This window comes from Caretta caretta, chromosome 1, assembly GCF_965140235.1.
Source record: "Caretta caretta isolate rCarCar2 chromosome 1, rCarCar1.hap1, whole genome shotgun sequence".
Taxonomy (NCBI): Eukaryota; Metazoa; Chordata; order Testudines; family Cheloniidae; genus Caretta; species Caretta caretta.
In genome coordinates this window covers 4859145-4871422 of record NC_134206.1, presented here as the reverse complement: position 1 = coordinate 4871422, position 12278 = coordinate 4859145, and the positions used below count along the sequence as shown (strand labels likewise).

Sequence of the window (12278 nt, the reverse complement as noted above, 5' to 3'; positions counted from 1 at the left end):
TGCTTCCCACAGCAAGTCCGCCCAGGCGGGGTCCTGGGGAAGCCAGACGGTCCTGCCCCACAACTTGGCAGTCAGATGTGACTCTCAGCCTGCCAGTAAAAGAGAAGGTTTATTAGACGACAGGAACATGGTCTAAAACAGAGCTTGTAGTTGCAGAGAACAAGACCCCTCAGCTGGGTCCATTTTGGGGGCAGTGAGCCAGACAACCACGCCTGCACTTCACCCCATGTCCCCAGCCAGCCCCAAACTCAAACTCTCTCCAGCCCCTCCTCCTCTGGGCTCTGTCCCTTTCCCGGGCCAGGAGGGCACCTGATTCCTTTGTTCTCCAACCCTTTAGCTCTCACCTTGCAGGGGGGAAGGGCCCAGGCAAACAGTTGCCAGGAAACAGGGTGTCAGCCATTCTCTGTGTCCAGACCCCTGCACAAACCTGCCCTCTAGGGCTCTGCAAGGATCATACACCCTTATCGCACCACCTAGATACTTAAGAACTGCAGAGGGGAAACTGAGGCACCCCCACACTATTCAGAGGAAACATTAAGAACAGTCCCACTTCATCACAACATGTAACTCCCCTCACTCTGCTTCTTTCCCTCTACAGACACCTGGAGCATTTCTGAGCCCAATCGACGCACAGACCACTGCATGGCAGCTTTCAACCTCAGTGACTATGACCGTTCATCATTCATCCTAACAGGAATCCCTGGCCTGGAAGCTGCTCACATCTGGATTTCCATCCCTTTCTTTACGTTCTACATTATTGGCCTGTTGGAAAATGTCATGGTTCTGTTTGTTGTAGGCAAAGAGGAGACCCTGCATGCACCAATGTACCTGCTGCTCTGCATGCTGGGGCTCACAGAAATCAGCGCGTCTACTGCCATCGTGCCAAAGGCACTGGGTATATTTTGGTTCAATTTGAAAGGCATTACTGTGGGCAGCTGTCTCACCCAGATGTTCTTCCTTCACGTGGTTTCTGTGACACATTCAGCCATCCTCACGACAATGGCCTTTGATCGCTATGTTGCCATATGTAACCCTCTGAGATATGCCACCATCCTCACCAACGCACGAATAGCTAAGCTAGCGCTAGTGTGTTTGACAAGAGCTGTTCTCTTCATTCTGCCCCTGCCTCTGCTCCTGAGCAGGCTGCCATTCTGTGCCAACCGCATTATCCCCCACACATACTGCGACCACATGGCTGTGGCAAAGATGTCGTGTGGGGACATCACAGTCAACAGGATATACATCTTCTTGTTAGTATTTATAGTCCTTGGGTTTGACCTGACAGTTATTGCTGTCTCGTATGGTCTGATAATCAGGGCCGTCCTCAGAATCCCCTCCGAGAAAGCTCACCAGAAAGCCCTTAACACCTGCACAGGCCACATCTGTGTGATTTTGATTTCTTGTACTCTCGGCATCTTTTGTAATCTGACACACTGGTTCAGTCAGGGCATCAATCCCTATGTACACGTCGTCTTTTCCAGCCTGTATCACCTCCTCCTTCCTATGCTCAACCCTATCGTTTATGGTATCAAAACCAAAGAGCTTCATGACAAAGTGCGCAAATACATCTGCAGAATGTGATCACCTCGGACCACTGACTCCAAACCTCTGTTTCATGAGGGGGGAAATGATATCCCCTCATAAATCAAGGGTGTTCTATCCAAGTTTGGCTGAGCTCATCATTGTGGAAATTCACAGACTTTAAAGCTCCTCACACCTAACATCTTATCACTCCATCACCAAGCACTGCTCTCTCTGTTGCTGAGTTCCCTCTCTCTGACCATATCCTGATCACTTTCAGTGTCACTGTCAAGGTTCCTCCCCCACTCTGAAACCTAGGGTACAGATGTGGGGACCTGCATGAAAACCTCCTGAGCTTATCTTTACCAACTTAGGTCAAAAACTTCCCCAAGGTACAAAATATTCCACCCTTTGTCCTTGGATTGGCCGCTACCACCAACAAACAAATACTGGTTACTGGGGAAGAGCTGTTTGGAAACATCTTTCCCCCCAAAATACTTCCCAAAACCTTGCACCCCACTTCCTGGACAAGGTTTGGTAAAAAGCCACACCAATTTGCCTAGGTGAGTACAGACCCAGACCCTTGGATCTTAAGAACAATGAACAATCCTCCCAACACTTGCACCCCCCCCTTTCCTGGGAAATGTTGGATAAAAAGCCTCACCAATTTGCATAGGTGACCACAGACCCAAACCCTTGGACCTGAGAAGAATGAAAAAGCATTCAGTTTTCTTACAAGAAGACTTTTAATAGAAATAGGAGTAAATAGAAATAAAGAAATCCCCTCTGTAAAATCAGGATGGTAGATACCTTACAGGATAATTAGATTCAAAACATAGAGAACCCCTCTCGGCAAAACCTTAAGTTACAAAAAAGATACACAGACAGAAATAGTTATTCTAATCAGCACAATTCTTTTCTCAGCCATTTAAAGAAATCATAATCTAACACATACCTAGCTAGATTACTTACTAAAAGATCTAAGACTCCATTCCTGGTCTATCCCCGGCAAAAAGCAGCATATAGACAGACACAGACCCTTTGTTTCTCTCCCTCCCCCCAGCTTTTGAAAGTATCTTGTCTCCTCATTGGTTATTTTGGTCAGGTGCCAGCAAGGTTACCTTTAGCTTCTTAACCCTGTACAGGTGAGAGGATTTTTCCTCTGGCCAGGTGGGAATTAAAGGGGTTTACCCTTCCCTTTATATTTATGACAGTCACCCATCAGCCCCCACCTCTACACACCATGTCACTTGGCATTCCTTTTACTTCCATACCAGCAGAAGACACTGCAGCTTTCTGAAGCAAGGGGGCTTCCCATTAGACCCTGTGTGAACAGCATTCTTGTTCAGTTTGGTGAAATAAAGCTATGCTTTCTGATAGACAAAAGAAAAGAAAAGAAAGCAACTACAATTCTGAACTTCTTCATTATAACTACAGTGATCTGGTGAGCAAAATTTACCTGATTTTTCTAGGACCAATAATTCAGGAAGCCCGGAGGATAAACCGAATGTTTCCATTGGAAAGTGCTAGCACAGGAAAGCTGCTGCAGGACCTGAGGACATTCTACTAGAACTTCTTCCTGAGAGTTGTGAAACTTTGTGTTTTTAAGAACTGGACTGTGTTACCCTAGATTTGAGGGGTGTGTACCCCAGAATGTGATCAAGCTAATTGCAGCCACAGGGTGTGCATTCAGTCACTATGAATTAATAAAAGAGACCATCACATAGTTAAGTGTTAATTGGAAAGCAGGCTTTTAGATGCAAGGTTACAATCTAGCTGGCAGGTCCTGCTAATGAGAATGGGAGGAGTGGACAGACAAGTAAATATATGAGAAAGGAAGTAGATAAATGGATGTAAACCTTGACTTTAGATGCCTCAGATAGTAGAAGTTTTTTGAAAGTTAGGAAAAGTGATGATCCAGTAGGGGTCACTATGACCTATGTGTTTTGTAGAAGTTATAAAAGATTACCTAATACAAAGTACTTTGGAGCAGCCCTCTGAACCATCTTTGGAGATGTTTTTCCTGACACTCTTTCTCCCTGGTGGGTGAGCAACTGGCCACTGCGAACCTGCTGTTAATTGCTCAATACTGTTCCAGATGTTAGGTGAATATGTGGGATATTCTAAACCTATTGCTTATGTCTCTGTATGCTTAAATAGAAGAAACTGCAGAGTTAGACAAGAGCATGTTTACTCGTATTTCATCCTTGATCAGACAGAATTGCTGTGTTCTCATTTCTTTATTCCTGATACCGCCTGGAGTGAAAGAGTTAAGTTGCCCCACCTGGGGGTTTTGAAAAACGGTGTTACATATTGCTGTGTTAAACTACAAAATCGCTTTGGACACGAATAACTTATCACTTTTCATAGTCACTTTTGGAGTCTCTTTAAGCTAGAACTTTCAAAATACATAGTAACTATTCCCGTTGTCCAAGGCATCAAATGTAGGTGTTGAGATTTCATTTTGGACTTTGTGAAAGAGTTGAAACAGAGACTGCCATGAACTGTCCAGGTGATTAAGGAGGTGGTGGAATCTCCATCCTTTGAGGTTTTTAAGGCCGGCTTGACTGGGATGATTTAGTTGGTGTTGGTGCTGCTTTGAGCAGGGGATTGGATGAGATGACCTCCTAAGGTCTCTTCCAACCCTAATCTTCTATGATTCTATGATCGAATTGCTTGCAGTAGTAAGTCCTTCATGGCCTATATTGGTCAATTTCTCATTTTGCCATTGTTTCATGGAGACTTGGACAGTTGGAGCAGCAGGGGAGAGTTTTGCCTACGGTTCACTGGCCTTTTACTCAGAACAACCATGGAGAACAGTTTTGTGCTGAATGTCTCAAACACATGGATTCCACAGGGGACAAAGTTTTTAGTGAACTTGACTTGTTTGCTCTTTCATTGCTGTTGCTACCTTTTAGTAATGCTGCTTTTGAAAGACTGTTTTCTTAGATTAACTTGATACAAACAAAACTGTCCAACAAGAGGAACTTTAAGAAAAGATTTGTCATATTAGGGTATGCATGCAACAACAGAATCTGTTGTGAAGCGTTTGCACCAGCAAAAGAAATGTTCTCACTGGTCACTGCTGATATGTACGGCCAGCAGCAGAGGTATTCTTCTCCTTCCAGTGATAGGAGCAAGGATGAAATGTTGCCTTCGAGAGATTAACAGTAACAAACTAGTTCAAATCAAAATATGGACATTGACTACCCATCGAAGAATGCATTTAGAAAAAAATAATAATATAATGTTCTTGCTGTTTTTACACTACTTATGTTTTGGGTTCCTTTTGGCTATTTGACACCGTTACAGGCCGTTTTTTTTTTAAACACCTGCCAACCCTCAGTCTGGATACAAGGACCAGTAGTGGGGTTGTAATTTTGAATTTGATTGTCATCTCATGACTTTCTTGCTAATGTGGACAAACTCCTGCTGGTAATAAATAAAAAATAATAATAATTAAAAAAAACAAAGAACTCTTTGTTTCAAGAAATACATTTAAGTTGATCTCAGCTGCATTTTGAAGTGATTTGGGGCTCTGAATGCAGTAGAATTCTGTCAAACCTGAGCAGCACCTCAAGCTGAACTGGACGCACAGGAGAAGCATCCGGAAACATAAGGGCAAGAGAAGCAGCCCAGGAGGCAGAGCTGGGCCAGAGCCAGAGAAGGAGCACTGAGCCAGAAGAGCCAGAACTAGGCTGGAGGCAGAACAGCAAGGCTGAGGCAGAGCTGGGGACCTGCAGCTGGAGGAGACAAGAAGTCAGGGCTGGATCCGAACAGACCAGGTGCACCAACAGGGAGAGAAGGCTGAACTACAGTGGGGAGCTTCGGGTTCAGAGCCAAGGTATTGTATGCCAGCCATGCTACAAGTAACATGACAGCCAAGTACAATGGGAAGAGCAAGGTGAGCCATGGGCAGAGGGCTCCACACAGGGAGATGTCACCAGACTTCAGGTCCTTGAAGGCTGGACTCAGAACAGGGGATGTGACTCTGAAGGGAGGGTAGCTGCTGGGGAGAAAGGTCCTGCTACTTAGAGTCTGAAGGTGTGTGGCCACTGCCAGACCAAGTGTTTGACCCAGGGTATCACCGCAGCACAAACAGAGCCTGGGCAGGAGGCCTGGGACGAATGAGGAACAGACTGTGAACTTTCCTAACATCCCAGAGATGGTGGTTTGTAATGTCCCCATCCCCAACAAGTGGGGTTCCTTATTTCTTTGAATCTTTCCCATTTTTTCCTTATTTTTCTTCTAGTTGGTGTTTTCTAGATTATATTAGGTTTGAATTTAATGCAGTCATTAGGGGGTCAGGGAAGCATCTGGTGTGAAGGGAGTAACCCAAGTGGGGACACCCTAGCCCCTGTCCTAAGTGACCACGATGGGACTGGGGTTTCAGCTTCCAAGAAATCCAAGGCCCAGCTGTGTCGCCATTATGAGGACTCTGCCACACAGGAGAGTGGAAGGGGAGTGCTTGAGGGTAGGCAGGCCTTGGGATAAAGGGAATGTGAGTGGGGAATCCGAGCTTTTCATTAGCCAATTCCCCTGGGGTATTGCAGAAGCCAGAAAATTCCCCACAATAGTTCCCCACTTACATTAGGGAACTGGGACAAATGGATGGGTTGGATTTTAGTGATGTGTAATGAGATGTGTAACTTGTGAAATCTTCATTTAACTGCTAAAACCTGAAATGTGTAACTTTGGGGAGCACCCTTTCTGAGTAAGGGGATTATAATGTCACTGTATGAGATGGCTTCCCAGAGACTGTTATAATATAAAACCTTTTCCCCCATCTGTACTATTCTATTATGGGCTTAGAGGATGAAAACTGATATTTTGTGTTTGGCCTCTTGAACAGATTTCATAAACAATGAAAGCTTCTTCAAGGAATTGACTAGAAAATTGACCAACAACCAGAATGAATGCTAGAATCATAGAAGATTAGAGTTGGAAGAGACCTCAGGAGTCATGTAGTCCAACCCCCTGCTCCAGGCATTACCAACCCCAACTAAATCATCCCAGCCAGGGCTTTGTCAAGCTGGGCCTTAAAAACCTCTCGTTTTGGAGATTCATCCGCCTCCCTAGGTAACCCATTCCAGTGTATCACCACCTCCTAGGGAAGTATTTTTTCTTACTATCCACCCTAGACCTCCCCCACTGCAACTTGAGACCATTGCTCCTTGTTCTGCCATCTACCACCACTGAAAAGAGCCAAGCTACATCCCCTTTGAAACCACCCATTAGGTAGTTGAAGACTTCTACCAAATCCCCCCTCACTCGTCTTTTCTGCAGACTAAATAATACAGGTTCGCTCAGCCTCTCCTCATAATTCATGTGCCCCAGCCCCCTCATCATTTTCATGGTCCTATGCTGGACTTTCTCCAACTTGTCCACATCCTTTCTGTAGTAGGGGACCCAAAAACAGGACGCAATACTCCAGTGCTGAATAGAGGGGGATAATCAATTTCCTCCATCTCCCTCTTTGGTCTCACTGCTTCCTCTCAGATTTTAGACACAATGAAGGCACCCACAGAAATAATTCTCCTGAACAAAAAAGGCTGCTGATGTTTATGAACCTTCAGCTCTCAAGAAATTATTGGAGAATTTTAGTTCAGTTTTTCTCACTGTGCTTCACAGAAAGATTGTGGAAATGGCAAGTGCTGTTTCCAAACTGCCACAATCCAAAGACACAGACCTGTAGTGAAAAGCAGCAGGGTTACTTTCCAAAGCCACTGAACTTGTAGCTACATTTCAAGTTGAGTTGAAAGGAGCCAAACGTTCAGCAGGTAAATGATCAGGAAAATGGGTCAGACAAATCCAGTGTGAAGAGAAGTGCTTGAGAAGGGCAAAAAGTCAGGGGAGCAGCTCATTTTGTGGCAGACCAGAGAGGAAAGGAGAACAGCTACCAGCAGCTCCAAGGGAGTTCAGCTGAGGGAAGGCAGAATTTCTCCCTCAACAACTGCCCAAATGTCCCTCTCTGAGGGAAGGGAGGGCCTGCCGCAGGGATGCCCTGAGAGGGAAGCATTCATCTCTCATCTGAATGCTGGACTTGATGGATCCCCTTTATTTGCTATTTGGACTACCTCAGCACCAAGAAAAGGAAAATGAAGTGCTTTATAAAAAAGAGATTTGTCAAATAAACCTCAGTCTACCATATATGGAGAATTAAGGTGGCAATCAGCTAAAAACCACCACAGTTAATTTAAACTTGAATCCTATGTAATAGCAACTGTATTAATGCTGTATGACTGCACTATTGCTGTACGGAATTATTGCTCTGAGTCATTTACCATGTGCGTAGCATTGAAAAAACTCTTTCACCAACACACAGGTAAAAATCAAGAAACAAATAGCAGCAAACAACATGAAGGGAAGGGGAAAAATGTGGTAAAAATATGTTACATCTTACCTACAAAAAGGAGAAACAATTTCCCTGTTAGTACCAGTCATAATTTGTGTTAGTGACACTGCATCCTAATGGAGGCCCATGTTATTCAAAACAATCCTGCTCAGTGTCCGGGTACCAACACTACATCCTGACACAGCAACATTTGATAAATTGGTTACTGTCCATTCAGTAGGCTCTCTGGAAGACAGCATCCATAAAAAACAAATGGATCTACATCAGCTACTGGTGTATCACAGAACAATGCAACCCCTGGACCAAAGAAACTAGACATTCCTGTTTTCTGCCCAGTAAATTTTACCAGAGGGCATCAACCAGCTGTAAGATTAACCTATAAAATCAATGGACAGTACTGTGTAATAACTAATTACAAGACGTTTATATAGAAAGGACTCTTTTGTAATGTCACTACTCCCAATGTCTGTTTCACGTCTCATACACATAGCACTGTGAAACACACTGTAACAATGCCAATCCCAGTATTTCAAAACACTCAGGCTACTCGTAGGGATGATACAGGTGATAACTCTAATTTCCCTAATAAAAGTGTTGCTGTCTGCGGCACCAAAGTAAAAGGGTCAGATGACAACACCAGATTGGAAAAACATGATTATGCTTGGGTATAACGTGGTGTTATATGTAAACATACATACTATACATATATACACATATGTCACAAATATAAAGGGAAGGGTAACCACCTTTCTGTTTACAGTGCTATAAAATCCCTCCTGGCCAGAGGCAAAACCCTTTCACCTGTAAAGGCTTAAGAAGCTAAGGAAATCTCGCTGGCAATAGATCCAGAATGGGTCTGTCTGTGTGATGCTTTTGCTGGGAACAGATCAGGAATGCAGCCTTACAACTCCTGTAAAGTTAGTAAGTAATCTAGCTAGAAAATGTGTTAGATTTTCTTTTCTTTAATGGCTTGTAAAATAAGATGTGCTGAATGGAATGTGTATTCCTGTTTTTGTGTCTTTTTGTAACTTAAGGTTTTGCCTAGAGGGATTCTCTGTGTTTTGAATCTGATTACCCTGTAAAGTATTTACCATCCTGATTCTACAGAGGTGGTTCTTTTACCTTTTCTTTAAATAAAATAATTCTTTTAAGAATCTGATTGATTTTTCATTGTTCTTAAGATCCAAGGGTTTGGCTATGTATTCACTTGTACCAATTGGTGAGGATTATTATCGAACCTTCCCCAGGAAAGGGTGTGTGGGACTTGGGGGTGATATTTTGGGGGAAGATGTCTCCATGTGGTCTCTTTCCCTGTTCTTTGTTTAAAATGCTTGGTGGTGGCAGCATACTGTTCAAGGACAAGTCAAAGTTTGTACCTTGGGGAAGTTTTTAACCTAAGCTGGTAAGAATAAGCTTATAGGGTCTTTCATGCAGGTCACCACATCTGTATCCTAAAGTTCAGAGTGGGGTAGGAACCTTGACATGGTGGTAGTGATGGGATCATAGAATCATAGAATATCAGGGTTGAAAGGGACCTCAGGAGGTCATCTAGTCCAACCCCCTGCTCAAAGCAGGACCAATCCCCAATTAAATCATCCCAGCCAGGGCTTTGTCAAGCCTGACCTTAAAAACCTCAAAGGATGGAGATTCCACCACCTCCCTAATCACCTGGACAGTTCATGGCAGTCTCTGTTTCAACTCTTTCACAAATTCCTAGATGAAATCTCAAAACTACATTTGATGCCTTGGACAACGGGAATAGTTACTATGTATTTTGAAAGTTCTAGCTGAAAGTGACTCCAAAAGTGACTTTGAAAAGTCATAAGTTATTAATCTCCAAGGCGATGTCGTAGTTTAACACAGCAATATGTTAAGCAGGTTTTTCAAACCCCCCAGGTGGGGCAACTTAACTCTTTCACTCCAGGCAGTGTCAGGAATAAAGAAATGAGAACACAGCAATTCTGTCTGATCAAGGATGAAATATGAGTAAACATGCTCTTGTCTATCTCTGCAGTTTCTTCTATTTAAGCACACAGAGACATAAGCAATAGGTTTAGAATATCCCACATATTCACCTAACATCTGGAAGAGTATTGAGCAACTAACAGCAGGTTCGCAGTGGCCAGTTGCTCACCCACCAGGGAGAAAGAGTGTCAGGAAAAAACATCTCTAAAGATGGCTTCATGGGCCTGCTCCAAAGTACTCTGTATTAGGTAATCTTGTATAACTTCTACAAAACACATAGGTCATAGTGACCCCTACTGGATCATCACTTTTCCTAACTTTCAAAAAACTTCTACTATCTGAGGCATCTAAAGTCAAGGTTTACATCCATTTATCTACTTCCTTTCTCATATATTTACTTGTCTGTCCACTCCTCCCATTCTCATTAGCAGGACCTGCCAGCTAGATTGTAACCTTGCATCTAAAAGCCTGCTTTCCAATTAACACTTAACTATGTGATGGTCTCTTTTATTAATTCATAGTTACTGAATGCACACTCTATGGCTGCAATTAGCTTGATCACATTCTGGGCTACACACCCCTCAAATCTAGGGTAACATGGTCCAGTTCTCAAAAACACACAGTTTCACAACTCTCAGCAAGAAGTTCTAGTAGAATGTCCTCAGGTCCTGCAGCAGCTTTCCTGTACTAGCACTTTCCAACGGAAACATTCGGTTTATCCTCCGGGCTTCCTGAATTATTGGTCCTAGAAAAATCAGGTTAATTTTGCTCACCAGATCACTGTAGTTATGATAAAGAAGTTCAGAATTATAGTTGCTTTCTTTTCTTTTCTTTTCTTTTCTTTTCTTTTCTTTTCTTTTCTTTTCTTTTGTCTATCAGAAAGCATAGCTTTATTTCACCAAACTGATCAAGAATACTGTTCACACAGGGTCTAATGGGAAGCCCCCTTGCTTCAGAAAGCTGCAGTGTCTTCTGCTGGTATGGAAGTAAAAGGAATGCCAAGTGACACGTTGTGTAGAGGTGGGGGCTGATGGGTGACACCAAAAGTGATCAGGATATGGTCAGAGAGAGGGAACTCAGCAACCGAGAGAGCAGTGCTTGGTGATGGAGTGATAAGATGTTAGGTGGGAGGAGCTTTAAAGTCTGTGAATTTCCACAATGATGAGCTCAGCCAAACTTGGATAGAACACCCTTGATTAATGAGGAGATATCATTTCCCCCCTCATGTCACAGAGGTTTGGAGTCAGTGGCCCCAGGTGATCACATTCTGCAGATGTATTTGCGCACTTTGTCACGAAGCTCTTTGGTTTTGATACCATAAACGATAGGGTTGAGCATAGGAAGGAGGAGATAATACAGGTTGGACAAGATGACGTGTACATAGGGAGTGATGCCCTGACTGAACCAGTGTTTCAGATGAGAGAAGAGGGCGAGAGTACAAGAAATCAGAATCACACAGATGTGGGCTGTACATGTGTTAAGGGCTTTCTGGTGGGCTTCCTTGGAGGAGATTCTGAGGACGGCCCTGATTATCAGACCATACGAGACAACAATAAGTGTCAGGTCAAACCCAAGGACTATAAATACTACGAATAAGATGTATATCCTGTTAACTGTAGTGTCCCCACACGACATCTTTGCCACAGCCATGTGGTCACAGTACGTGTGGGGGATAATGCGGCTGGCACAGAATGGCAGCTTGCTCAGGAGCAGAGGCAGGGGCAGAATGAAGAGAACAGCTCTTGTCAAACACACTAGCCCTAGCTTAGCTATTCGTGCATTGGTGAGGATGGTGGCATATCTCAGAGGTTTACATATGGCAACATAGCGATCAAAGGCCATTGTCGTGAGGATGGCTGAATGTGTAACAGAAACCACGTGAAGGAAGCACATCTGGGTGAGACAGCTGCCCACAGTAATGTGTTTCAAATTGAACCAAAATATACACAGTGCCTTTGGCACGATGGCAGTAGATGCGCTGATTTCTGTGAGCCCCAGCATGCAGAGCAGCAGGTACATTGGTGCATGCAGGGTCTCCTCTTTGCCTACAACAAACAGAACCATGGAAGTTAGCAACAGGCCAATAATGTAGAACATAGAGAAAGGGATGGAAATCCAGCTGTGAGCAGCTTCCAGGCCAGGGATCCCTGTTAGGATGAATGATGAATGGTCATAGTCACTGAGGTTGAAAGCTGCCATGTGGTGGTCTGTGCATCAATTGGGCTCGAAAATGTTCCAGGTGTCTGTAAAGGGAAAGAAGGAGAATTAGGGGGGTTACATGTTGTGACAAAGTGGGACTGTTCTTAATGTTTCCTCTGAATAGTGTGGGTGTGCCTCAGTTTCCCCTATGCAGTTCTTAAGTAACTAGGTGGTGGGATAAGGGTGTACGATCCTTGCAGAGCCCTAGAAGGCACGTGTGTGCAGGGGTCTGGACACA

At 43.9% G+C, this 12278-nt stretch overlaps 2 protein-coding genes across 2 annotated transcripts; one reads left to right on the top strand and one right to left on the bottom strand.

Moving 5' to 3' along the window:
* The first annotated feature begins 642 nt into the window (after positions 1-642).
* LOC142071085 (olfactory receptor 52E2-like) lies at positions 643-1581 on the top strand. The gene has a single exon (XM_075125393.1). It carries the CDS (start codon positions 643-645, stop codon positions 1579-1581), a length of 939 nt encoding a protein of 312 aa, XP_074981494.1.
* Positions 1582-11101: 9520 nt separating this feature from the next.
* On the bottom strand, positions 11102-12040 carry LOC142071082 (olfactory receptor 52N4-like). The gene has a single exon (XM_075125390.1). The coding sequence runs from the start codon at positions 12038-12040 to the stop codon at positions 11102-11104; it is 939 nt and encodes a 312-aa protein (XP_074981491.1).
* Positions 12041-12278: the final 238 nt, after the last annotated feature.